This window comes from Eucalyptus grandis, chromosome 3 (assembly GCF_016545825.1).
Source record: "Eucalyptus grandis isolate ANBG69807.140 chromosome 3, ASM1654582v1, whole genome shotgun sequence".
Classification (NCBI taxonomy): Eukaryota; Viridiplantae; Streptophyta; class Magnoliopsida; order Myrtales; family Myrtaceae; genus Eucalyptus; species Eucalyptus grandis.
Window position 1 is genome coordinate 70,027,737 of NC_052614.1, and position 27,225 is coordinate 70,054,961.

General features: G+C 38.1%; 1 protein-coding gene across 1 annotated transcript; it reads right to left on the minus strand.

Annotated features, from left to right (window-relative positions):
* Positions 1-283: 283 nt before the first annotated feature.
* On the minus strand, positions 284-26,517 carry LOC104423586 (zinc finger protein 10). Its single transcript, XM_039309991.1, has 5 exons — positions 26,461-26,517; positions 26,206-26,300; positions 21,505-21,866; positions 1,542-1,601; positions 284-1,282 (listed from the first exon to the last, which is right to left on the minus strand). The coding sequence occupies exons 1-5, from the start codon at positions 26,515-26,517 to the stop codon at positions 444-446; spliced, it is 1,413 nt and encodes a 470-aa protein (XP_039165925.1). The 3' UTR covers positions 284-443.
* Positions 26,518-27,225: the final 708 nt, after the last annotated feature.

Consider the following 27,225-nt stretch of genomic DNA (forward strand, 5'->3'; position numbering starts at 1 on the left):
ACTCATGAAGAGCAATGCTCAATACTTGCGTCAAGTTGGGTTTTGTAGGGACATGTTATAGGATTAATTAACTAGATAAGAAGGCTGTGATTGGTCTTTTTCAATTATCAGTGTAAGATCTGTAGTTAGATTCATTGCCCCTCGATTTCTTTCCGAAACTTAATTTCCCAGACACCATATAAGGCAAGAGTGCGAGCTAATACGCGCGTTGTAAGAGAACTAAACTCAACAGCGTAATGAGCACAAATTTACTTCATGAGAGATTGATAGATCTTTCTTGGAATGATTAAATTGAGAATCAATCAATATTCCCAAAGAAAGGAGGCTTTTCCCCAACAACTATCAGTTTGACCACATAAAAGGAAAAAAAAAAAAAAAAACGAAAAAAGAAAATCAAAGCATTCAGAGTTCTTTCTTCCAGCTATCTCTTAAGCTGTATCATTCTATTTCACCTTAGGAGGATCCCCAAGTCTGAGCTCAAGGTCCAAGTCTTCCATGGAGCTAACCTTGAGCCCAATTTGAACATCTGATTTCCGAGGATAGCCACCAATGGATGAACAGGGATTAAGAACGGTCAGCCAAGATGACTCTGACGTTTTTGGCCTTTTGAGATTAATCGCTTCGTTGCTGCAAGAACTGGTGGCTGGTGGACGGCGGCCGAAGTTGGAACTCAATCCCACTGATAAATCAGTTTCGCTGGACGAACTATCAAAACATTCATGTTCGTCCTCCCTTAAAATTTTCTGCATCTCGAGCCGGTCTTTGTCTGATGAGCAGTGGACTTTCATGGTCACGGGATCGAAAAGAACCTTTTGCCCTTCCTTGACAAGGACAGAATGATAAGGAGAACAGGCCAACTCTTCAGGGCGAGGTAGTTTTTTATCGGATGATGGTAAACCTAAAACCTTAGATGAAAGGGACGGTGTGAAATAGTTGCTAGAATTAAGGTCATTCTTGTGATCCAATAATGAAAAAGCTTCAGATTGGAGCTCATAGGGCAGAACGATACCAGAAAGACCCGGCTTCCGAGTCTGGCTCAGGATTTCGTCACTTTGATTGCTGAGAGCTGACTGTTTGAGCCTCGCCCTATCTCTCCGGTGCACATTCATGTGGCCTCCTAAAGCTTGAGCAGACCTGAACTCCCTATTGCAGAAGCTACACGAGTAAGACCTTGGAGGCCACACACACCCGAAATCCTCAGCAAAAGCCTTCTCCTCCCATGAATCGCCACCGATTGGTGTCCTTGCCTGCCCATAGTGTGACTTGAGAAGGTGGTGAATCCCTGCGGTTGACATCGAATACTGAGCTTTCTTCATCAATTGGCGGATCACAAAAAGAAGAAAAGAAAGACTATCAAAGAGAGCTGTGTAATTTCGGTGCAAGAGTTTGGAGAAGAGTGAGTTAAATATAGAGATGATCAAGAAAGGAGGGGGAGTTTATTGTTTGTCTGTGATCATATTGAATGCCATGAAAGCTACTCTCTTCCTCTGCGGGCAGAGAATCTGTTAAGAGAAAAGTTTCAGATGCAAAAGTCTTCTTACTAGCTTTGCGGTGTGAAATTGCTAGTTTGGCTTTTGCAGTGAAGCTATGTCTGTTGGATTCTTTTGGTCATTTTTGCTATGCAGTCATTGTTATATGCATGATTTAGGCAATTTGCGGAAAAGGCGGGTCCCATTCGGAGCAACTGTCATGCATTTGATCCACATGCTCGAGGAACGAACCACCCAATGACCTGTGCTTAAACTATGTAATCATGAGATAACTGTCATTCTTGGGCTTAATTTAGTTTAATTAAGTTTCCGTGGGTGATTAGTACATGGGGTTACTTAGAAGACTCAACAAACTGCTTTGAACTTCGGGGCGATTGCTTAATTTTTGTTTTAAGTGGGGAAGTAGACCCTTAGTCAAGATCTTGCACGGGACAAATCGAGCACTTGAGTGTTATTGGTTTCAACTCTAAATCCTTTGAACTAATATGCAATGTAATTCATGAACTTTTAATTTGTTCAATGTAATCACTAAACTTTTTGTGCTTGTCCAATTTAGTTCTTGAATTATATGAAAATATTAAATGTTGTCATTTCATTAAGTCAAGTTTAGGGGTAGCATTGAATATTTTCATATAGTTTAGGGACTAAATTGAACATGTACTATCTACAGACCACATTGAACAAATTAAGCATTGAGGGATTACATTGCACATTGAACTATAACTCAAGGATCGCAATAAGCAAATTAAAATTTTAGGGATCACATTGCATATTTCATTGAAGTTTCGGACTATTTGTGTCATTTTCCCCATTGCTACCAAATGACGATACCATCTTCGTTAGTTAGAAGGGAGATTAAAAATTAATTTGCCTCCTCTAAATGGATGTCATATCAGTCTCTCTATAAATTCAATTAGTTATCTCATGAATAATAACCATCTCTCTTAAATTATTTCCACTGGAAGCTTCTGCGGTGCACAAAATAATGAGAGGAGCTGTTCTAAATCAAGAATGTCGACGGTTGGAAAGATTCAGTTAAGCTTAAATTATCTGTTCGTTATTTATTGTATTGTACAAAAGCGGGCTCAATAATTTGTGTGAACTATTTCAACCATTTCTTCAGACGGTCATCTTCTTGATGTCACCCTTGAAGATGAACATTCCAATGGACTGGTATGGAGCATGTACAGTTAATTGACATTCCAATCACCATGCACGAAGAGAATTATATAATTATATATATATATATATATATATATATCTATCTATCTATATATTGTTAGTTCTAATATATATATTGAAGCATTGATTTCTCTCCCTTACAAAAAGAGAGAGAGAGAGAGGAAGAAGTTGATGAGACAGGCTCTTAATTTAGTCATCCTTTTGTTGTTCATATACCAACATTAAATTTTCATAAATTCGGCAAAATTTACTAAAAAAGGATGACATAACCACTGATTAAATTCAAACTTCCTTAACCCGCGTGATCATTGTGGGGTCAGTATCCGAATGGAGTCATCTAAGAGGAGCCTTTAGAGCAAATTAACAAGAGAAAGGATTCCCTTCTCATTAATCGACAGAACCCTAGAATTCCAGGAACTCCTTTTTTTAATAATCAGGCGATCAAGATTGCAAGGTTCAAACAGCACAAAGAATAAGAGAGATGGACCATGTGATTTTCTTTTTTTGCTTCTCTCAATCCCTAACCACCACAGGCTATATTATTTTATAGTTAATTAAATATTGCTAAGTTTTGTCTCACAACAGATGGATATATTCCACCTAAAATGTCTCTATTATCAACTAGTGGAAGAAGGAAAATATATTAATTGCGACATAGTGGCTTTCCTCTTGAATTCCATGACTTGAGCACAAAGCAACAAAGAAATGACCATTTGAAATGACCATTTGGAAGTGTATGACTTGAGAATTGCTTAAAATACTCTTTGTTGAATATGACATTGATTGAAGTGCTTTTGTTAAATTACTAACAAATTTCCGTCCATTTGATTGGGTTTCTATAAGACGGCCATGGGAAAATTATTTGATTAGTCCTAAACTTATTGTACAAATGTCAATTTGATTTTAAATTTTTTCGTTTTGTCAATTTGATTCTAAATCTTTGCATAAAGTTCCAATATAATCATTTTAGTCAATTTTCATAGGAAATCACTGATATGATGATCCAATTATTTGTACAATAAGTTTAGGATTGATTTGATGATTTTCCCAAACAAGTACTGTTCCTACTCCTACTATTAGATTATAGACTCGTCAACTGTCAAACTTTGTGTATCGGAGAAGATATACGAGATCTAGATCCATGCAATTGTAAGTATTTTTTATTTTTTTTTATTTTTTCTATGATGCTTACGTGTACGAACTATTTTTCGTAAAGGAGCTCAAAATGTCAATAGCTACGTTAACCCTAGGGTATCGCATAGGTCAATCTTCTAGACGAATGATTTACGAATAAGATACCATTTGGAATTGTGAAGAAACATTCAAAGTACACGTATCCCTACGAAAATAGGTTATGTTTGTTTATTCATCAAAAGCCGAAATTCGTGTGACGTTGTTCTTATATAGATGATAAACCCCATCATTGTCTGGTGAATAGTTTTGCCAGATATCACAACCGGTCTTTGCTATTGAATTAATGCCTCACTCATCGTTTAACTTAGGGTGATTGAGGCCGCTTGTGGAAAGTTTCTTTTACACTGACCGGTTATTCTATAAGCACTCGTTTGTCCAGGAGAATTTAGAATTAGCGCAGGCTGAACGAATACTATCTATGTTTTAACACAGTTTTGTTGCTCCCCTCATTAACTTGTTTCTGTTCCATTTGTAGTTAAATTTAATAGTGAATAGGGTCTTCTTTTTTTATTGTGTGATCGTTCATCGTCACATTAAACATAAATTGGAAAATAAGACATGACATTCTAAATTCATTTATTGATTAGATCATGCAGTGTTTTTCGTTTTCCGAGTGTGCAAGAGAATAATGGAATTATAGTAAAAATTTTAGTAAGAATATGCGGCACCATTACGGAGATTAGAGATTGAAACAAATGGTACAAAGAAAGAGTCCAAAAAGAAATGCTTAACTACTTGAACAGAACCCCAATCGCTGGTGCAGTTGGTTGGACCGTTCAGGAAAATTAAGCTCAGGAATTGTAAGTCGTCCATTCGAATCCTATTAACTACTTACAAACTGTTCAACGTCTGGGCTATCTATATGAACCAAATACCGATTATCAATCGGTTAATGCGGTTTTCAGGGTGTTCCATGGCCTCCAGGTAGTGGGTATTTACTCCTGTGCTCCTAGATAATAATAGCAAAAAAAAAAAAAAAAAAAAAAAAACACGCGCGCGCACACACATATACACATGAATGTAAAGATATCTCATAGCATTATGGTGCCAAAGAGAAAAAATAAAAACATGTAATTAATGTTGAAGTTGTGCCAAGTGAACGTCAACATAAACTCATCAAATATAACGATTGGCCCAAATAACAAGACCTTATTAGGAATGGACTATCTATTGAGATTGGAGGGTACCGTTTAAATTGAAATAGCCATCTAACCGAGCCCAGTAGTTAGTGATTATGACATAACCAAGGAACCTTCTTATTTGGTTGAATCTGTCAAGTTACATTAAATTGTTAGGTGAAGAATTAAGATAGGATAAGAAATCCTCTGGACTGCTTATATCCTTATGTTTCGGAAAAATATAAAATATAATATTATATCGATATGGTCATATCCGATCATGTTAAGTGTTTGGTGCAACTAGGTTAGAATTAAAAGGAAAATAAAAAGTTCCCTTCAATTATTGAAAAGGGCCAAAAAGAAAAGCAAGATCTAAGAACTACATCGACCAGCAACGCAACCTTAATTTTTGCCCCCATCTATAAGAATAATTAAGTTTGATTTAAGGTGAAAGAAATTGTCCAAAAAATCATAAACCCATAGCATTTTTGTTAATTCAGTCATAAGCCTTTTAATTGTGTCAATTAAGCCTTAAACCTTTTCACATTTTGCCAATTGAGTCAATCTAGCTAATTTTAGTTGAAAATCGCTACATGAATACTAACTGTCTTATGTGGTACGACTGGCATTGACCTAGACAAGTTTTAATGTTTTTTTTTTTCTAAATTATTTATTTATTTTATATATTATATTATATTTTTTGTTCTTGTAAATTATGACATCCTCAATCCGACCCCAATTTTTAGAACGGGATTACAATAGTGGCAAATCTTCAAAGCGAGATTGCAATGGGGATCGATAGGCCACAAAAATGCCAAGAATGTCACTTTGGGGCAAAAACTTGATTTTTCATCGACGAGATGTAAAAATTAGGAAAAGTGTAAATGGGCCATGGACAAGAACCCACATGGGCCCAATGGGCCCTTGGACCCATGAAGGACAACCCAATGGGCCCAAGCTCAAGGTGTGCAGCCCAATGGGCCTCACGCCCAAGATGGGCAGCCCAAAGGAGCCCATGTACTACCCAAGCCATTTTTGGTCTTTTCAAGTCCCTCATTAATGCCTATATGCGCGAATAGTACCTAGGGCTTGTGAAATTACCATATTGCCCTTTTTCCCTTTTGCCCTTTTGCCTAATGAAACAAGAAATGGGTGCCCAATGAGGGGAAGAGAGGAGAGAGAAGATGATGGCATGCCTTATCTACCCTACCTAGCTAAGCCTACCTATCCCATTTTCTAACCTAGGCATGATGAGTTCATTTAATGTGCAATAAGTGGCATTTATGAAACTTAGGGAGGAAGTAAAACAAGAAGCAATCTTGGCCCTCCATTCTTGTCTTGGGGAGCAATGATGCATCTTGACCATCCAATGGCCTAGATTTGTGCAGCAATCTTTCTCTCTCTCCCCTAACTCATTCAGCCACCCCTTTTTTCTTTCATTCTCTTTCATTCTCTCACTTTCTCTCTCTCCATCCCTTTGGACGAATTTTCACTCACTCTCTCTCTCTCTCTCTCTCTCTCTCTCTCCATTTCCTTGTACTAGTTGAACCCTCTCAACCTCTCCATCCCTCATCTCACACCCATATATCCTTATATTTTCCTCTTGGTTGGAGCCACCACAAACCACCTGTACCATCGTTGTGGCTGAATCGTTGTTCTCACCACCTCATGCCACTGTCCCTTGGTTGTTTTGCCTTTGTCTGGGTTGCCAAGCACTAACCAGCCACCACCAAGCCTCGTCGAGCTTCACCGTGAGCCGTGCCGCCAGCCCCAACCTTGTCGTGATCTGTTTGGAAGGTGAACAGTCACTGCTGAGTACAACAGTAGCCATCCAACCCTTGTCGCACATTCGCCGTCACTTGCTAAGCTTGAAATCGGGAGTGAGTGGCTTTCTAGCCCTTGAATAGGGTTGTTATTGCATTTTGGAGTTAGTTTAGGGCTAGATTAAGGTTAAATGATATTTTGTTGATGTGATGAGTGGGTTTTGCATCATAAGTGATCATAGGGTTTTGATAGGTTATCATGCTTTTGCCAATAGGTTATCAGAATAGATTATCATGCTTTGCCAATAAGTTATTGCAATAGGTTATCGTGATAGGATATCGTAGGCTATGATAGGTTATCGTGATAAGCTTTTCTAATATCCGATAAGCTATTGAAAGCCTTTCTTATATCCGATAAGCTATTGAAATGTGATAAGTGGAGATGCGATAAGTTATTATATTGTGATATGTGATAAGTGTTAAGTTATGATAACATGTTATAATAATGTGAAATAACTCATTGTATAGGTTATGGTGGCATGTAATAGATTATTCTAATAACTTATACACAATTGTAATGATTTATCTTACCTTGATGAGAGTTCTATATGCCATGAGTCCTAATTTGATTGATGTATTGTTGGTTGCTAAAGTTGAATATAGTGCACGCTTACGTACATGTTAGAATGGGAAAATAATAAATGTTATGGTATTCGTTGATTCTAGCCAATTAATAAGCATGTGAGGTATGTGGAAAGATGGCATGCTGAAGTGTTCAAATGATGTATTTGGGTGATATGATATGAGATAAAAGTATGACATGATGGCATGTGACTAATTATTGCGTACATATGAATATGTGAAAAGATAGTATGTTGAAGTGTTTAAAGCATTGTTATGAAATAATATGCCATGAGATAGAAGTATGATTAATTTTACAAATGCATGATTGGGATGTGGTCACATGGCATGATAGCATGATATGGTTGAATGTAATTAGTGTTGTTGCATATTGTATGAGCATTACACACTCTTCCATCGACCAATGAGAAAGATATGAAATGAGTTTGAGTGAGGTATGTGTGGCATCCCAAAATTCATGACGACCTCTAACCACATTAAATTCTATGAATAGGTGATGGAAGTACCATCAAGTTATGGCCATTTAATCCATAATTAGCAATAAGATATATGGCCAAGCTTTTAATGGATAATTATTTGATAGGAAAGAAAATCCTATCATTGGCCATGTGTTTTATAAATTGGAATTTATGGATTTATGATTTCAAGTTTTATGGCCATATGAAATTGTAATTTAGTGTTTATATAAGTTGGGATTTAAGGTAAATTATTAAAAGTAAAAATGGACTTATTTAAGAAAATCTTGGGCCATTTAAGTTTGGGCTTTAGGCCCAAGTGAGATGGGCCTAAAGTGGGCCATAAGCCCGGCCCATGTCGGCACATGGAGGGGGAGAAGGAGGAGCCGCATGGCTTCCTCCAAGTGTCTTCAACCAAGAAGACACTTGTCTCCTTCTTAGGGACAAGTGTCCCCCATGCAAAGAGGGGGTGCTTGCAAATATATATATACAACCAAAAAGAGAGAGAGAGAGAGAGAGGGAGAGAGAGAGTGGCTGGTGGAGAATTCGGCCAAAGGGAGAGAGAGAGAAGGTTGCGAGAGAGAGAGAGAGAGAGAGAGAGAGAGAGAGAGAGAGAGAGAAAGGGTTGCCAAGAGGGAGAGAGGAACCGAGGAAGAAGGAGCCGTCGCCGCCCGTTTGCCGCCCGTGTGCCGTCGTCCTCTTGAGTTTAGAGGCAAGTTGGGACTGATTTCCACCCTTGCATGTGTGCCTTGCATATATGATTTGTTTGTGGTAGGTTTCGGATCATAGGGAAGGCAAAAATCGGAGCTAGAATGTGGCTGTTCTTAACTTTGCATGCTGATTTCGTGAGATCCGCCTGAAACAGAATCTTGTGAGAGCTTGCATGCATGTTTTGAGTTCGATTTTGACTTTTATCTATTCATGAAAGTTGTAGCTAACATCTTAAATTACAACATACTAAAATTTGGAACAAAATGATGGATATTTGAGGGGTCAAACTCTCATCCTACGAAGATGCTAGATCTGGAATGTTTTCGCATAAACTGTTTGAGTCAGAACTTTGTAAGATCTTGCATGTATGTTTAAAGTTCGATTTTGACTTGGATCTCTTCATGAAAGTTGTATCTAACGTCTTAAACTACAACATAATAAAATTTGGTGTAAAATGATAGATATTTAATGGGTTAAACTCTCATTCTACGGAGACCTCAGATCTGGAACGATTTCACTGACCTTTTGATGGATTTGTGGTTGCATGTTGAGTTGTGCTAAGAATATCTCTTCTATTTCTTCATGAAAGTTATAGGGGACATCTTAAACTACAACATACTCAAATTTGAAGCAAAATGAACAAGTATAACCTAGTAAATCGACTAAATCTTGGAGACGGTAATTCTGGAGATGTAGTACAAGACACCCGAGGCTTCATGGACCTAAACGACGACTATACTCTGGATTTTTAACTTAGATCTCTTCATGAAACTTGTATATAACATCTTGATGTAGAACATATCCAAATTTCAGATGAAAAAAAGAAGAATAGGTAGGTGAAAACTGAATATTTCGGAGATACCTACACTGGACGTTTCGGTACTAGAACCAGAAGCTTCGTATGACTATAGAAAATTATCTAAAACGAATCTGGCCTAGAAGTCTTCATGAAAAATCTACATTAGTGTCTTAAATATAACCTGGTAAAATTTTATAATTTTCGGAGGTCGTTCGGGTATTTTAATCAAATTATTTCGAGAACTGCACATTCTGTTTCTATCCGAAATTGTATGCTGTGTTGGTGTAAATCATATCTTTTGTGTGGAACTCTACTGGGCATGTATTTCTCATGAAATTATTATCTTATTTTCTTGCCTATCACATGCCTTGATTTCATGATTTTTGAGAAGCATATGGATATTTAATTTAAGTATTTTAAAAAATGGTACATGCTGGAATTTTGAAAAAGGCATGAAATATGGACCATTTTAAATTGCATGGACTCCATGAAGTGTATTGTTATGGATGATGGTGTCTTGCTGCATGTACGATAATGATTTGAGATGCATGTATGAATTCAATGATGAATATGATCTTGGTTGCCATCACATCGCATGCCATGTTGAAATTGAGCCATAATTGTGAATGTGAAATTGAAAATGAGATGTATATGAACATGCATCGTGGTGATGATGATACCGTCGGAGGTGTGAGCCGACGATGCCCCGGGAGTCGGGATGTCCAAAGGTTCGAATGAGTCGATGCCCTTTGGATGCCTGGTTGTATTATGAATACATGCCCAGAGGTTTCCCCGGGAGTGTCGGGATGCCCGGTTGTATTATGATACATGCCCGGAGGGTGAGGGGTTGTATCATGATGCATGCCCGGAGGGTAGGGGTAACCATTTTCATGGCGAGCCCCGGAGATTCCTCGTGATGCTAGGTGGGATGCGAGATGCCCAGAGGTTCGAATGAGTCAATGCCCTTTGGATGCCCAGTTGTATTTTGAATAAATGCCCGGAGGTTCCTCGTGATGCCAGTTGGGATACGAGATGCCCGGAATGTGGGGGGGCCGGATGCCCAGTTGTATCTTGGATACATGCCCAGAGGTTCCTCGCAATGCTAGGATTGGGCACGAGTGATGAATATGGGATGCAAACATTGATCCTGGGAAAGAGAAATGTGGCGGTCCAAAATGAAATTGAAATTGAATTATGCATGATGATATACGCATGATATGATGAGATGTGCATGGATACGTGGTAATGATGATGGTACATGTGATATGATGATGATGTTACATGCATGGACGAATGGTAATGATGATGGTACATGTGATATGATGATATGATGATGATGTTACGTGCATGGATACATGGTAATGATGATGGTACATGTGATATGATGATATGATGATGATGTTACATGCATGGATGCATGGTAATGATGATGGTACATGTGATATGATGATATGTTGATGATGTTACATGTATGGATGCATGGTAATGATGATGGTACATGTGATATGGTGATATGATGATGATGTTATACGCATGGATGTACGGTAAGGATGATGCCATATGTGACATGTTGATGGGAAGTGTATGATATGATGATGAAGTCTATATGATGATGATGGTACATGAGGTATGATGACATGTGCATGATGCCATGGTATGTTGTGCATGGATGCTTGTATGACATGTGATGCTATGATTGTGATGATTGCATGGCATGATGTATTGAGTGGTTTATTAGTTCTTTACCTGCTGAGTGGCTGTACTCACCCCTTTGGGGACCAACATTTTAGACTAGATAAGATGCCTCTGCTGCCACTGCTACTAGTAGACGGATCGAGTGATTGGATATGATCGTGAGGAGGAGGATAGCAAAGGAAGGAGCTTTTAGATGCCGACACTGATCGATGGACTTTAAGTGTACGACTGTTGGAGGGGATATCGGTCATCTTTTGAAGTATAGTCATGTATAGGAAACTATGGCATTTCGATGTACCAACTAAAGATGTCCATCTGCTTTATGTAAATAAAAGTGTACGGCTTTAACTTATATAAGATGTTTAGTAGGTGTGCATCGTTTTCTGAATATAAGGAAGGGAGTTTGTTGGATGTGCTTCCGTATATGAATTGCGCAAGGGACCTATAAAAAAAAAAGTGTAAACCCCCTATGTTGTATGGACCCGCTGCAATTGAAATGGTATCAGAGTGACATGTTATTAGGAAAAGTAAATGGTAAGCGAACTGTGGCGACCCTAATCGGATCGGGGGCCGTCGAGGGGTGCCACAGTATGCCCATGTCATCACTTAAATACCCTAATGCGTATGATTCTGCGGGGTGATCGTATGCTCGTGTAATCACTTAAATACCCTTATGCATATGATTATGGGGGATGATGGCTCCGTCCTATTGCATATGATTATGCGAGATGATGCCCGATTAAGTTTAGATCCCCCCAAGTCAATAGGATGCCAATCGTGGATGGATTTCGGAATGAAGCTTCTTATTGGAATGTCATCTTGAGGCGTATGCATACATGGGATGATGTCATACCTGATGAGGCGTAACGATGTCCGGCTACGCAGGATGACTGCGAACCTTCACGTTGGCCTTGGATCCTAAGTGGTCATAATAATCTAGACATTGTTGTGTGAAAAGTGCATGAGTACATAAATGCATATTTGGAGAAGTGATGCTATAGTTGGCACACGTGTGATTTGAGATTGATATATGAGCAGTTTCCGGATTATGCAAGGCATGAGTGCATGAATGCATATTTTGATAAGTGATAAGCAATGCTATAGTCTGCACATGTGTGACATGAGATTAATATATGAGCAAGTCTAGATTATTGCATGGCATAGGCATATGACTATGTTATATTGCACATTTTTATGTTTGGCTTATGAGTGTAGGAGAAGTTTCAAGAATTGTTTATATGCTCATATTGATGGCTTTGAGGAAGCGGAATAACCATTCATGTCATAGTTAAGGCAAAGTAGAGGTTGCTTTGCTATTGATATGCTGTCGATAGATAATTTGCACGTTTATGGCGTTTTCAAGGTAAATGACTTCCCTTCGCGAGGTCTAGGGAATTCACTCATTGAGTTTATCTCACTCCTCATTATTTAACATTTTTCAGGCCCTAATCGTGACTAGCCAAGCCCGAGCTATGGTATTTATGCTTTGGACGCATACTAGGCGCATAAGGGATACCACCCTTTTTAAGTCACTTCGTAGCAAAGAGGAGTTAGGCTAACCCTGAAACCTTTTGGAAGTGTGAATAACTGCGCATTTTGATTGAACATGAAATGGCGTAACAAGTGACGTTGAAGTTTGGATATGAATAGTTGGTATGTTGTAATGATGTCGCGGATGCATATATATATATATATATATATATATATATATAAGTGTGGTTAAAACTATCTCTGTTTGTTGATTGGGCAAATTGTTTATACTTCTGCTTTCGTATTTAATCTAATAAAGCGATTGGGTTGGCGACGCCTCCTGGGACATCTAATCACGGGTTGTAGCACATCTCGAGCGGGTCAGGGCATGACATAAATCCCTTTGTTGCTTTTTCCTTTTTCCGTTTTTCTTTCCACTAGCCTTAGGGGAGGGTTGCCCCCACCAATATAGTTGGCCTGCCTAGCCCAAACGAACACATCCCTTGCTTGAGGCCGGTGACCTTTGCCAACCATCGGCGAGGCCTGAGGATGGCCGGCAAAGGGAAATAAGAAGAAAGGAAAAGAGAAGAAAATAAAGAAAAGGGAAAATAAAATTAATAAAATTCAAAATTATTATTAAGAATTATTTATGCCAGCATCAATCAGTAAAAATGCACTAGGTTTATGATTTTTTTGACAATTTTCCCAATTTAAGTTTGATAGAGAGCTAAGCTAGGTTTGACCAATGATATATGAGGTAAAAAGAACCCATTTTAAAACCACAAAATTGGATTCAGATCACTAAGATGAGTCCTTTGACACCCATAATGTCATCCAAATTCAACAATCATATTTTTAACTCTTCGAGACCAACATTTCGTGTTTTTTTTTTTTTTTTTTTTTTTGCATTGTTAGGAAGTTTACAATTTCTAAATTTTAATTGCAAATTGTTGTGACCTTCTTAGAGGTGAGCCACCAAATGAAAATTAATGGATTCCTAAGCATGTGTTTAGCCATACCAACAAGAACTCGATACTCAATTTATACATGCAATTTATCTTGCCTTTAGAGCCGTCACTAATTTGTTTGGGTCGATTAGACACTCAACTAAAATGACGGAGTATATTTTACTCCTACGAACTATAGATTAATGAATACATGGACTTAAGTATGCTAGATTAATCTAAAAGCTCTTTATTTAAAAATGTTTTATAAGAATCTAAGCCACTACCATGTGATGGGTGATCAGGTGAGCAAACAATGATATCTCTCAATAATCAAAACAGTAAATAAATTATTGAAAAAGATTAAAGAACTTGAATTGCATGAGCAAACAGAAATGGACCTCTATTCGTCATCCATCAAGACAAATGTTCGGAAAATTTAGACAAGAAACAAACATGCAACGATGAATGCATTTTAATCATAAAAAATATTTATGAATATGAATAAGCTTTGTGAGATAACTAAAAGGCAATGTTAACTGATTCCTTTTGGGTTTTCGTTTTTAGGAAATAGCTTCCCTAAATGCAACAAGGATGTGACTTAGCTAATGCTACGATTATATACACCTAATCTACATGCATTGATGAACTAATATTAAGTCCTAAATGTCATGCATGCTCTGCTATAATGAATTAACCATATGCGATGCTATAAAATTAATTTCTAAAGCTAACAACATGACATTAATGCTATGACATGAGAATTAACCATGGATTAATCCATGCAAACTATATGAAATACTATTTTTCCATTTTTTATTTTTGTGAAATTGAAATGAAATCCTATAATATACGTGTAACCGACAAGATACAGATTAATTTTAAACATGCAATACTTGAATGATCTAATGAGATTTTTTGGGCTTTTCTCTATTACAAAAAATACCATAATCTTCGTGCAATATGACATGCTTCGAATTTCAAATACGCAAACCCTAGACTATTATGTATATCATAAATTACCACATAATTAAAATTTAAAATCTATATGCAGATGGCAAGTAGAACTATATGTTATGCAATGCATGAACATTGAGGGTCCAAACTTTAGGCTTAAGGTCCAATGCCCAATTAAAATGTAATGAATGAGACATTATTACAGATCCAACCTATAGGCTCAAAGCTACAACACCTCAATATGGAGAATTTAATCAAAAATGTTAATGACTCAATTATCTAACTCATTTTTTAGTACTGTCAGTAATTTTCAGCCAAAATTGATAGGATTGACTCAATTAACAAAATATGAAAATGTTTAAAAATCAATTAACAGAGTTTGCTTGAATGGGCTAAGGTATCAACGAGAGGTGGGATGTGGGAGATGATAAGAAGACCTCTTGAATCCTGGTGTTGAACAGGATCGTGGGCGGTTGCTTTGACCGAGTTGTCTCCTTCCTCTCAGTTGACTGGAGGTGGCCTTCATCACCAATTTCTCCATTATTTCTCCAGAAATTCTGCCAAGTCCTTTTACTTCTCAACATGGTGTACCTCTCAGAGACTCTTAACGTGTATGAGTGTATATAGCTGAGTGAGACCAACGTTGGCGGAAAGAGAGATGACTTCGCGGAAAGAAGCTGGAAGGCGATTGTGCCGTGCTACAAGGAGTGACGGTCGAAACCCCTCAGTGGAAAGAAGCTGGAACGCCAAGGTAAATCTCATCTTCGTTGACCTTTTGTTCCTTGTAGAGATCGTGATATATATTCTCTCCCCCATCCTATTTTGCACTTGGTGGATTGTTCTTTAAATCTCACGATCCAAAATCTTCAAATCCCACTTTATCTCGGTCACAGCTGGATGTATTTTAACTCCACCCACTTTGTTGTTTATGTTTTGCCTTTAATTAACCAGCGGATTTCAATTCAAGCTCGCTCTCTGATTTTCATTTCTTTTGGGATTTTACCAGATAAATTATAGAATTTGGCCATGTAGGCTGCGCATGACAAAATTTCTGAAACATAAATTGATTTCTGGCCAGAAATCAATTTCTTAATTTCTATTCCCCGGACAAGTTTCTAAGCAAAGAAACCCGTTTGATAACGACTCAAAATTTCTATTTCTGAAATAAAAATTCGTTTGATAACAGAACAAAATTTCTACTAGGAATATAAATTGATTAGATACCAACATAGGAAATCCTCAAATACAAAATAATAGTCGAAATAATACTAAAACAACATGAGAAATCCTCAAATATAAAATAATAGTCGAAATAATACTAATACATTACAAAAGTTGAAAATACAATTTCAAGGAATTTTCGGCATATTATTATCCCTTACCATTTTATTAGTAAGTGTTTTCCTAAGCATATTTATTTGGTTTCCCTCCTCGGTCAATGTATCGTTTGCAAGCTTATCATGCGTAGGTTCAGACAAGTACTGCGGAAACATGAATATGAGTGCCATCAATGGCGCCTATACAGCCTTGTCATTTTATCAAAAACTAGTATTATACAAGATTATCAACAAAATAAAATTAATGGTGTAAAGGAATATATGAGAATTCTACCTTAAAGTAATGTTTATGGTTAGGAACCAATCGGGGGAAGGTCGGTTTATTTTGATTCTCGAATTGAATCAGTCCAATTACTCATCTCTAATTTCTTTATTGTTGCTAATGAACCTTTAATGGCCCTTGCATAGCAAAGAGAGAGATTCTCTTGAATCTCTTGCCTTCGAATTAAAATTCAAGATTGTGTAACAATCTAATTATTTTGATTTTGCAAGAATTTTGAATCCGTAAAAAAATAAGGTTAAATTTCTAGGCACATTTTTTATTCATCTATTACGTAAGAACTTTTTCTTCAACTGGCCATGCGCATGCCTTTTCTAGGAGAAAAGAGCCCCCATTGTTTTTAAGTAAGCATTTAAGAACTTTGGTCGTTTTTGAAAATTGGGGACCCATTCAATTGCCTTTCATCCTAAAGAGGAAGTTATAAAAAAAAATGCAAAAAAAAATGCAAAAAAAAAAAAAAAACACAAGCAAAATAAGGAAAAGAAAATTAGCAATAATTTGTGAAGTTGTGGTTATGAGTGAATTAAGTTAGCAAGAAAGCGCAAGGTTCTTTTATATGGTTTGATTTCAGTTTCTGATTTCTATTTTAAAAGCTGAGAAGTTAAAAATTTCAGCTTCTAATTTCTTCAATTTTTCTATTTCTGGAATAGAAATCTGTTTCAGAAATAGAGAAATTAAATTGCGTTACCAAACGGTTTATTCCAAACCTGTTCCAGGGAACAGATAAACAGAGAAATTGAGAAACAGAAATCTTGTCATGCGCGCCCGTATACTCCAACGAATCTGCCCCTTTATTTCTTTTAAATTGGCCATTTTTCTTTGAAAGCCACCTGGCCCACCACAACAATTCGAAAGAGACGTGTGGATGTGCATGTGGTGGACGTGGCTGAGATTTCTTTTTCTTTTTAATTTGCTCTTTCCATGGCCATCTATTTGTTTTGCTTTTAAAAGTTCGAGTTTCCACTTGCTTCACCATGTTCATCCTTGAATTCAAATTTGAACCAAGATTGCGCCAACATGGATTATTTGGTTAACTCGGTCGAACCCAATCGACCTTGGTCAAGGTGAGCGCTTGTCCTGGAAACATTATTCGTGTAATATGGATCTCTTGATATAATGCGAATGCAAATCATGTAAATAACATTTCTACTTAAGGGATTAGGGTTAATTTTTAATTTCCTTGATAATAAATGATAGAATGAGTTAGCCAAAATTTAATTGTCAACTCAACTAATGAAACTAGAGATTGCAACATTCCAACACGACCCAAATTGAGATTAGGGGTGTGCATGGTCCGAGCGGGCGGTTCCCAACCTAGAACTAGGAACCGTTTGCTAAGGATCAATTCGAAATACTGGAATCAGGATCCACCCGTTTGTTGCATGGATCCACCCGGGAATCGGACCGTTGGTCTGGTCCGGTTCCCGGGTGGATCCATGGAACCGGTCTCACAATAATAATAATATCACTTTCTAAATCCCACAATGAGAACTCTTCATATCGAGTAATATACTAGAAAGTTTTTAATAAACTCATGGTCTAAGGAAAAGAAATCACTGAATGTGGTTAACTTGGAGGAGGATGAAAGTGACCTTTTGCCTCTCAATGGAATTAGGGGAAAGAAGAACCACTAGAGAGAGGATTCAGAATTTGAAGATGAGAGGAGTAACAAGCAGATAGTAGTGTATGTTGATGACATCAACACTGAGCTATTCAAGATGATGGATACAATGCTACTCTCTAAAATTAAAGGTAGGAGTCGAGATTCAAATGCCAAAGAATCCTCTGAAAAAGAAGTAAATAAATCTTTATAGCAGAGTAGACGGACACATGCTGTTGATGATGGGAAGTTTCATGATAACACACCAACCCCAGCCAGCAATGTGACAGAGATGGTGGATCTCAGAACTTTGTTGATCATTTTGATGTTGGGTTTGTTAATTAGAAATTTCACTTTTTTTAATATTAAAAATTAATCGGTTCGGTTCGGGTGGGCGGGTGGATGGATCCGCCCATGGAATTGGGAACCGGACCGGTTCCCTCAAGAACCACCGATTTCGGGTGGTTCCGGTCCGATTCCGGGCGGTCCGGGCGGATCCCGGTTCTTTTGCACATCCCTAATTGAGATGATAGGATGTTTCCTAACGAAGTTAATAAGTTACCACAACTTAAACTTTAAATAAATTTTCTTTTACTTGAAAAGATCCCAAAAACCAAAACCATAACAAGGAGTCTTGGAATCAAACCAAACTTTTCAAATCTTTATGATATGATCCAGTTCATAAACTGTTGAGTCATTGAAACAATATCCAATTTATAAACCACGTCTTAGGCCCTGATGGGGCCAAAACCTAAAGTCTATGATTTTGTGATTTTACCTCTCAACATTGAGGTTTCTAGAACACTCTAGAAACGAGCATTCCAATGCCACAAAAATCATGCAAATTGGATATTAGATGCAAAAGTTATGGGACAAGATAGTCACGCATAGCATTCATGTCTTCTGTCGATTAGCAATCTATGTGTGCATGGCTTCCCTCGAGGCAACCATGCCTAGGCCAAGATGGTCCCCCATTCATTTTCAATGATAAGCGAGTCTTTGTGTTGCTTGTACTCTCTTGAATTCCTTTTTTTTTGGTGACCCAGGGAACCCCGCACGGCCGGTAGCCGGAGAGTAAACCCTGGGGAGGCACGCAGGAAACCATCACCCACGCACCCCAGGCAAGGCACCACACAGTGCTTCAGCCTCCCTGCTTCGCAGGGGCTTCGAACCTAGTTCTCCTCGGTGGAGAACACAAGCTCTACCCTCTATGCTGCAACGGTGGGTGGTTTATTTTCCCTATGTTTGTTACAGGAAAATAATGAAACACATATTTGAGAAAAAATTTCGAAAAAACCTAGAGTCTCGAGTTCAAGAACCAGAGTCCTCAGCCTATGTGTTGGAGTCTCAAGCTTAGGTGCCAAAGACGTTGACCCAATCACCAAGAGACCGGTGCTCGATAGCCTGTCTTGAGCGCGGGAGCCCAAATCTTGAGCTTGGCTATCAGGAGCCCGAGCACAAAAGCTAAGGTCTCGATCCCAACCTTAGTGGACTCAAGTTGCATTTGCTGACAACTTGGGCAGGGGAGCCAGGTGCCTAGACCTAGGGGCTGAGGTCCCTAGCCCAGCCTCAAGGTACCTAAGTCCAATCACCAGCGTCCCTAGCCCGAGTTTGGTGGCCAATCCAATCGTGGAATATGATTTCTAATTTTTAGAAGAAGTCATTTTCTTACATTTAAACATCGGTTTTCTATTGATTACTGAAATTTTTCCTTTAATTCATTTTTTTGCCAATGTTCAATTGTTAGAAAATGAGAAAAAATAAATCGACAATAAATTTTCCATGTAACAAAAAAGAACTCAAACACTCACTTGAATTCGGAACCGTTTGACAATTCAAAGGGCCTACAATTTGCTAAATGGGTTTGCGTGCTTAACTTTGAACTCATCATGAAGGAAATTTCACTGCTAAATGGGTTCGTGGCCCATGTCTACCGGCCTTAAATTATTTTAGACACTGATTTATCATATACCCAACGGACTTTTTCGTCATCTTATAAGAGATGTGTGACCTAATAGGGCAAGCATAATTTGCTCCCAACCAAATGGGAACCCGAACCCATTTTGTCGTTTCTAAAACAGAGCAGCCATAGCCTGCCTTTGCAGGGACTCGCGGGGACGCTTACTGGATGGATTTTCGAAGCTGGTGGAGGCTGATTCGGCGGAAGAAGCGGAAGCCATTTCTTTGCTGGAAACCCTAATTTTTCTATCTAACCGCACGAACGAAAGTCTTCAAGTCCACTCAGATTGTCAGGAGCTCGTGCGGGGAGTTCTCTTCGCAGAAGACTTTAGTTGGAAGCTGCAGCCGATTGTGGACCGGATCAAGGAAACATTAAAAACATTTTAGGGCATTTCCTTGGCCCATTGCAGTAGAGAGGCCAACAAGCCAGCGGACTAGATCGCGAAAGCCCAACGAGAGAATATCCTTCCAAGTAATTGGGTAATTTATCCTCCGACAGCCTTATTAGATTTATTATGTGCTGATGTTCTTGATGTAATCGCTCTGAACATTCCTAAGTAAATGAAATCAAAAGTACTTTTGTCCAAAAAAAAAAAAGTTCTGACTATTATAGCTTAAATAATATTTATAGTTGATCAATAGTGGAAGTCCAATTGATAGTATTCCATAATTAGCTTGTATGGTTGATAGTTAATGATATTCTAAATGGCGTTCATGAACAAACCTAGCTAGTCCAATATTATCTAAAGATTTAATTTTCCTTCATTGGAAAAACGATAGTTTCATCAGGATTAGTTCCACGCGATGAAAATACCTTTGACCAAAGGCTGGATCGTTGATTTTAATTGGAATTGAGTTCCATGGCAACTCGGACGGAAGTGTTAAGCATAACCAAGAATAAGAACTATAACTAATTACTATAAAGGAAAAGGAAAATAAATGCATGAACTAGGAAGTTAAATTGTTAAATTTAAAGATACATTGTTTGTGCTGATGAGCGGGCCTTTCTACAACGATATAACATGGCCTACATAGCCTATCACAACAAGGTAAGCACTTCTAAGCGGTTAATATACAAATTAGAGGTTATGACCCCATATCCATGATTTTCATGATTGCACGTCAACCTTCTCTTTGAATCGTTTATAACTCGTCAATTGTCATTTAAATCATCCTAGTTTTTGCCTTCAACACTTAACTAAATTTATTATCAATATTCATGATTATCGACAAGTTCCTCCCATCGACATCCTATCGAAAACCCAATTGCTTGACATTGAACTCCTATATCAGCCTCATGTGGTTGTCGATATTCGTGTTCATTAGCAAGCTTTTCTATTGTTGAAAACTCGTCCATAATTGTAATCGTTCAACACCAAGCTCTGTACCATTGTCATATCAATTGAAAAGACTTACCCATTTTTGCGTATCAATATAAACCTCCTTTTAAACCTTTGAAAAGGTACAAATGATTAAACTCTCAAAGGCTGCGGGGTGCGTATTATACCTCTCTGACCCTTCGTACTTCATGTTCTGACAGTTGCTTTATCTTCACCTTACAGCACTTCGACATTGAGCCGACGACAATCAGTGAATTGATGTTTTTGGCCCATTGCTTCTTTTGACACGGTATAAATACTTAGCAAGATTTCATTCATATTTTTCACTTCATCTTCAATCTCGAGCCAAATTATCACTATTCCAGTTTCTTTCTTCTTCGAAATTTCCTCTTCGCTTTCATCCCAGTGCTTCAATGGCTCGTAAAAGTCCTAGTATACATCTTCAATGGACCTTGCCCGTTACGGCAAGCTCCGAGAAGAAGATGACCCTGGAAATTATCTTTTCTGACTTGTCAATGAAACCGACATTTCTGAGCGGGTAATTCTGGATCCCTGTTTCATACGGAACCGTATCCCTTTTGCCTCTTAATGGCTGTTTTCCCCGTCACATGGAAGAAAAACTTCCCCTTCATAAGTCCTCTATCATAAATTATGTCCAGACCACCAAATCTGGTCGCTTTGGGGCTTTCCCTACTTTTGACCTTCAATTCTGTCGATGGTACTTGAAAATGCAATCTCGGGTCCAACCCATTTGGGAGAGATCCAAAATCGATGTAGCTCTTTAATTTTGCTTCAACGATTTTCGCTGCGATTTGAGTCTTTTGGGGGCCCAAGTCAGTCTTTGGTTCCCTTCGAGACCAATGTTGATCACCCTTCTCAAGTTGCACGCTGTCACTCGTTTCATCCTGTGTGGAGATGATCTTTGAGAGGCTGAGGCCGCAGCATGCCCAAAATTAAGCATGTTAAAAACCTTTCTTATGGCTCTTTTTCAGCCAAGTACTTCAATAGCTCTAGTAATACAGTTGATCATGTCAAACATAAGGTCTTCTCTTTGCATTGGCTTTCTCGATATATTTTTTACCACCCGACACTCAAAGTGAAGTCTCTAAAGAGCTGGCTAACTTAGCACACCGTCTGGCTGAAGGCACACCATTTGCTTTGGGTCGGCTCATTCTTGCTGTATTTTACAAGGGAATTACACTTACATCCTTGTCCACACATGAAGTTCATACGTTTTCCTTGATCCTTTGGCTTGTTCAAGCTTGGGCATCTCTTTAGTTCCCTTCTCTAATTTCTGATAATTTCTAAGTTAAATATCTAAGCGATAAGAAACACTACTGCTAGAAGATGTTCTCTTTAATTTTCGTGAAGATTTAGAGATCATCACAACATATTATGCATTCAAGGATGATTAAAAGTCGTGGTAGGCGTAGAAATGCTCCAAAATACGAAGTATAGACATACGGTGTTTATCATTGAAACTGCACTTCTGATTGGGGACTCTCAACTCCTTAAGAAGTATAATGGAGAGTTCAAAAGAACTTATTTTATTTGTTTTAGATATATTCTTTCCACATTGATATATTAGATTTATAGTTAACTATGTTAATTACAGTGGCGAGTAAAGATAGGGGCGAATCCATGGATTTGCGCTTAGACGTGCCAATTATGATGCATGTCGAGAGTTGTTATTCTTGAATTCATGGGGATTGAGATCATAATTGGCAACGGACTAAAGCCATGAAGGTAAGGACCACTTCATATATATGACCTTTTTAGTATATTCAAAAAGATGTCAAATAATATGTTCAGTCGACTCGTTTTGATAAGTATCCCATTCCTGCTACCAACTAGAACATTTAATCAACCTACAAATATCTCTAAAGTTTATGCGCTAGTGGCTTACTTAAGAGTACACACATGTATACTTTGGTGCTATTCGACTTGCTTTAGCTTTACAATTCTTATTGTCAAAAAGCACTTCCTCTAGTGGTGCACCCGCGCGAAGATATACCCTGAAGGATTAGTGTAGTTAATGGGGATTGGCGCACTTATTCATGCCAATCATGATGCTTGTGGAGAATTGTCATTGTTGAATTAGTGGAGTTTGAGATCATAATTGGCAATGGATTAAAGCCGAGGAAAAGACCACTTCATATATGTGAGGACGCTCGTTCAAACTAGTCAATTGGCATGCGAACTTTTTAAGATGAGAGCTATCTTACATAGGTTTTTTTTTTTTTTTTTTTGGTCTGAAATAGTTCATTCATTCATAAAGCAAGGATTATAAGTAGACGATAGATTGGACTCAGAACATAAAATACTCCAGAGAGGTTGTTAATGACCTAGATTTAACCAGCTTTGGGAGGTCTGCAAGTTGCATGATTCTCCAAGTAGTTGGGGTTTTGCAGTCGGTCGCCTAAGACTGGGGCCTCTCAACCCTCGGGCGACCTCATTCATGTTCAGTTTTATAGGTGATCAACCCATGTGTCGACCCTTGAGACCTGCGTTGCAGTGGTTGACCTTGCGATCTCGACCGCCATCTCTTTGTCCATGGCGACCCCCCCCGGTGGCGATCATTGTTAAATGGGCAGACCACCATGATTCCAGTGGCGGTCGTACAACCACCATCTCCCTCAAAGGCTTTTCTTTGTTATTTTTGGGCCAAAAATTTTATTTTATTTTTTAAAATATTTTACTTTATTTTTTCACTATGGTTTATTTTTATGATAATATCCGTCATGTTATTCAGTATTCTACCAAATACAAGATACAACTGAATGTCCCTCACATTTATTATCATATCCTATTCTCTCCAAATTATTGTCTTAATGACCAGGCACAACTTAAAAGTTAATAGAGAATAATTATGGATAGATAAGAAGATTTTATCGTTGGAACTCAAAGAATGTAGTTTATTTATAGAAATCTTTCATATATTTAGTTTCAAAATAATATATTAAATTAAGGGTATTAGCAATCGCATGGAGCTCAATTTGTTTTTATATAAAAGAAAAATTATACATGATAATTATCACTCAGAAATATGAGAAATCTGAAATAATTTTATCTAAAAATAATCAAATTCCAAATTTATCCTCATATATATCATTTAAGAATTTTGCAAAATCCGTCTAATTGTTCTGATTAGAACTACGTAGCTTTTTACTGATTGGTAAACCTGTACTTTGTGAAATTAAGAAATGTAGAAAATGATTTAAGATTTGAGGAAATCTGTCTTGTTAGAAAGCCTAAGATATCTTCTTCAACTTTGCCATTTATGAGGTTTCCAAATTTGGATGTTAAGGTATAAAACCTTCATACTAACAACTAAATCGAGTAATCTCAACTTAGTCATATATAGCTAACTATATTCATACCCAAAAATCCAATCCCTATAAGCTATCCGTCACTAGCCGAGAAACCTAAAAAGCATTAAAGATGAAAGGAAAGAGCAACCACAGCTCAGTAAGTAATATACACAAAAACATAACTTATTTATACAAAATCCATAATATAACAAACCTTCAAGATCAAAATGAGTTATGTATTACTTCAACACAACCATACTCATAGCAAAAATACCATTTGAATCACTAATGTCAAAACAAATAATCAGTGGTCTAGTTCATTGATTAATATCATCAAATCACACGTCAATCGTCTATTTCATTTACAAATCTCATGCACAAGTATTCAACCATGATCATAGATAATACCCCATGACAAAGGCAATCAAGATTTTCCCTACGTAGGTTTATACTTATATTGCCAATACATAGCCCACAAGGATACTTTAAATCTAATATGCATACCTACAAACCTCTTAATAGGTTCTCAACTACATTTGAGCACATGAATTTTCCCTCATTTTTCTCGCACTCTTTGAAATTAAGCAATATGCACAAACTTTTCGGCGATTTTTCCATGCTCCCCCCCCCTTCAAAATTAGATCAATTATGGAAACACAATATCCGAAAATTATTCATGCAAAAATATGGGAAACAATGTCCCATGTAGAAGTGCTCCTCTGTGGGTTCCTTTTTCTCTCGATATGAAGAGCTCCTCCCTACCGCCATGGTAGTCTTCAATATGAAAGCCCTAATTGTCTTTTGCGACTGAATCTTCGTTTTTTTCTTGATACAAGGCTCTGCAATCCATAGCTTCTTCTCCTTTCATCGGCTCCTCTGATGGCCAATTTCACCATCACTCTTCATTTCCCCCTCATTTTCTTAGACCATCTTACCAATTTCTCTATCTGTTAGCTTTCCTCTCTTTCTTACCTGGGTTCTATCTCATGGAAGTGGTCGATGCAACCCTTATCCTCCCACATCTTCTACTTACTCCAGCTCCACAAACCCCTGTTTCGCCTTTCATGCATGGACTCCGATCACTATTATTGGGTTGAATTTGACCTGACAGTTGCTCGGATTGTTCTTCCTTCTTAACGGATTTTGCACCAATGGAACCAAGCGATGAAAAGCAGGGCCCTCGACTTGCTGCTCTATGCCACCGGCTGGGTCAATTGTGGAATCAACATGAAATTGAAGATTGGGATGATTTGCCACCCCTGGAAAAAGTTGATGAATGTAAGTTAATGCTCATAGGTAAAATCCCCTTCAATCCTTCTATGAATATACAAGCTTTTCAGACCACATTAAAGAAGGCTTGGAGAACAGAACAGGTCGAAATTACTCTACGTGAGGGTGATATTTACGTTGCAAAGTTCAAATTGGAAGATGGAAAAACTTAGAGTACAGGCTGGGGGACCTTGGCTGTTTTTGGGACATTTGATCATCTTCAAACCATGGATACCTATTACGTTGCTCCATTGCTATGATTTCTCTACGTGCGCCTTTTGGGTACATATCTATGGTCTGCCACTAGAATGGTACTCCGACACCATGAATTGCAGAGCTGTGAATACTGTTGGGAAGGTGCTTGATGTCAAATTAGACACTAAAGAGGGCACATCATTTAAAACTGCCAAGGCTCGTGTCAACATCAACCTCAGTGAACCGTTACAAACAGGGACACTAATAAGAATAGCCGGGAAGCTTATTTGGATCGATTTCAGATATGAATGACTCCCCCATTTCTATTATTCTTGTGGGAAAATAGGTCATTATGCCATGTATTGTAAGGATATTCCTTTTACTAACGCAAAAATGGAAGGGAAAGAAAAAATGGCTTACGGACTGTGGTTGAAGGCAGAAGTAAAAGAGTGTAACCCTTACTGGAAAACATTTTATGAGGAGCAACATCTTACCGATGATGAGATGGTTCTAGAGACCCCTCCAACAACACTTTTGCATCCATAAATATTGCCATGTAATGCATCAACACATGGAATCCAGAAGCAACCTGAACATGGGACAACATGTCAGAACACAGAAACAGGCGACACATCCAAAACATAGCACTCTATGTGCTAGAACAAGGAAATTTGTCTCAGCATACAGAGTCCACAATTCTAGTATTGGAACCTTAGAGTGTGAACAATCCACTCAAGCAAGTTCCAGACTTGGCTATCTCTGCCATTCACCCTAACATGAGTAAAGATTCCTACACCACTACCCATGTTCCTATCAAAATTCAGAACATCAAACAGCAAGTAAAGGAAACTTCTAGTCATAGGAAATTAACGCATACCAAACTCTCCACAAAAGCAAGTGTGGCTAAGAAGGCTAAACGTTACACTCCTTATGATTCACATAGCATTATCGAAGGGGTGATAGATGATTGCAATCTTTTGGAGACTCCTGTCTTGTTGGCTACTAAGGCTAATCAATGGGCAATGTCGGCTGGCCCTCAACAGTCGCCTCTGCACAAATGAAGATTATTAGTTGGAACTGTTAAGGGCTGGGCTCTCCCCCAAACAATTCAAGCCCTTACGGCCCTTGTGGCCAAAGAAAAGCCCAATATTTTATTTTTGATGGAAACTAAGAATTGTGAGGAGGTGATAACTCGACTTCAGCGACGGCTGAAATTTCGTAACTCTTATATTCTAAACCCTATTGGTCTAGTAGGAGGGCTAACTTTTATGTGGCATGATGATATCATGGTAAACATGTTTTAATCCTCTCAAGCTTTCTTTGATATGTCTTGTATGGACTCTACTTATGGCATCTCTATGCGCCTTACATGTGTCCATGCACCTGCGGCTTTTCAACCTTGCCAATTATTTTGAACTGAACTTCGACAAATTTCTTCTACAAAGACCTTGCCTTGGGTTTGTCTTGGTGATTTTAATGAGGTCATGTACCTTTGGGAAAAGGTTGGCAGGCGT

Bases quoted from the DNA above. Each gene is read 5' to 3' on its own strand.
- LOC104423586 (XM_039309991.1), bottom strand. From the start codon at position 26,517: ATGGGTAGTGGTGTAGGAATCTTTACTCATGTTAGGGTGAATGGCAGA. The intron at 26,301-26,460 runs GTCTGGAACTTG...TCCCATGTTCAG, and splicing joins TGAATGGCAGAGATAGCCAA to GTTGCTTCTGGATTCCATGT. The intron at 21,867-26,205 runs GTAAGATGTTGC...CTGCGGCCTCAG, and splicing joins CTAGAACCATCTCATCATCG to CCTCTCAAAGATCATCTCCA.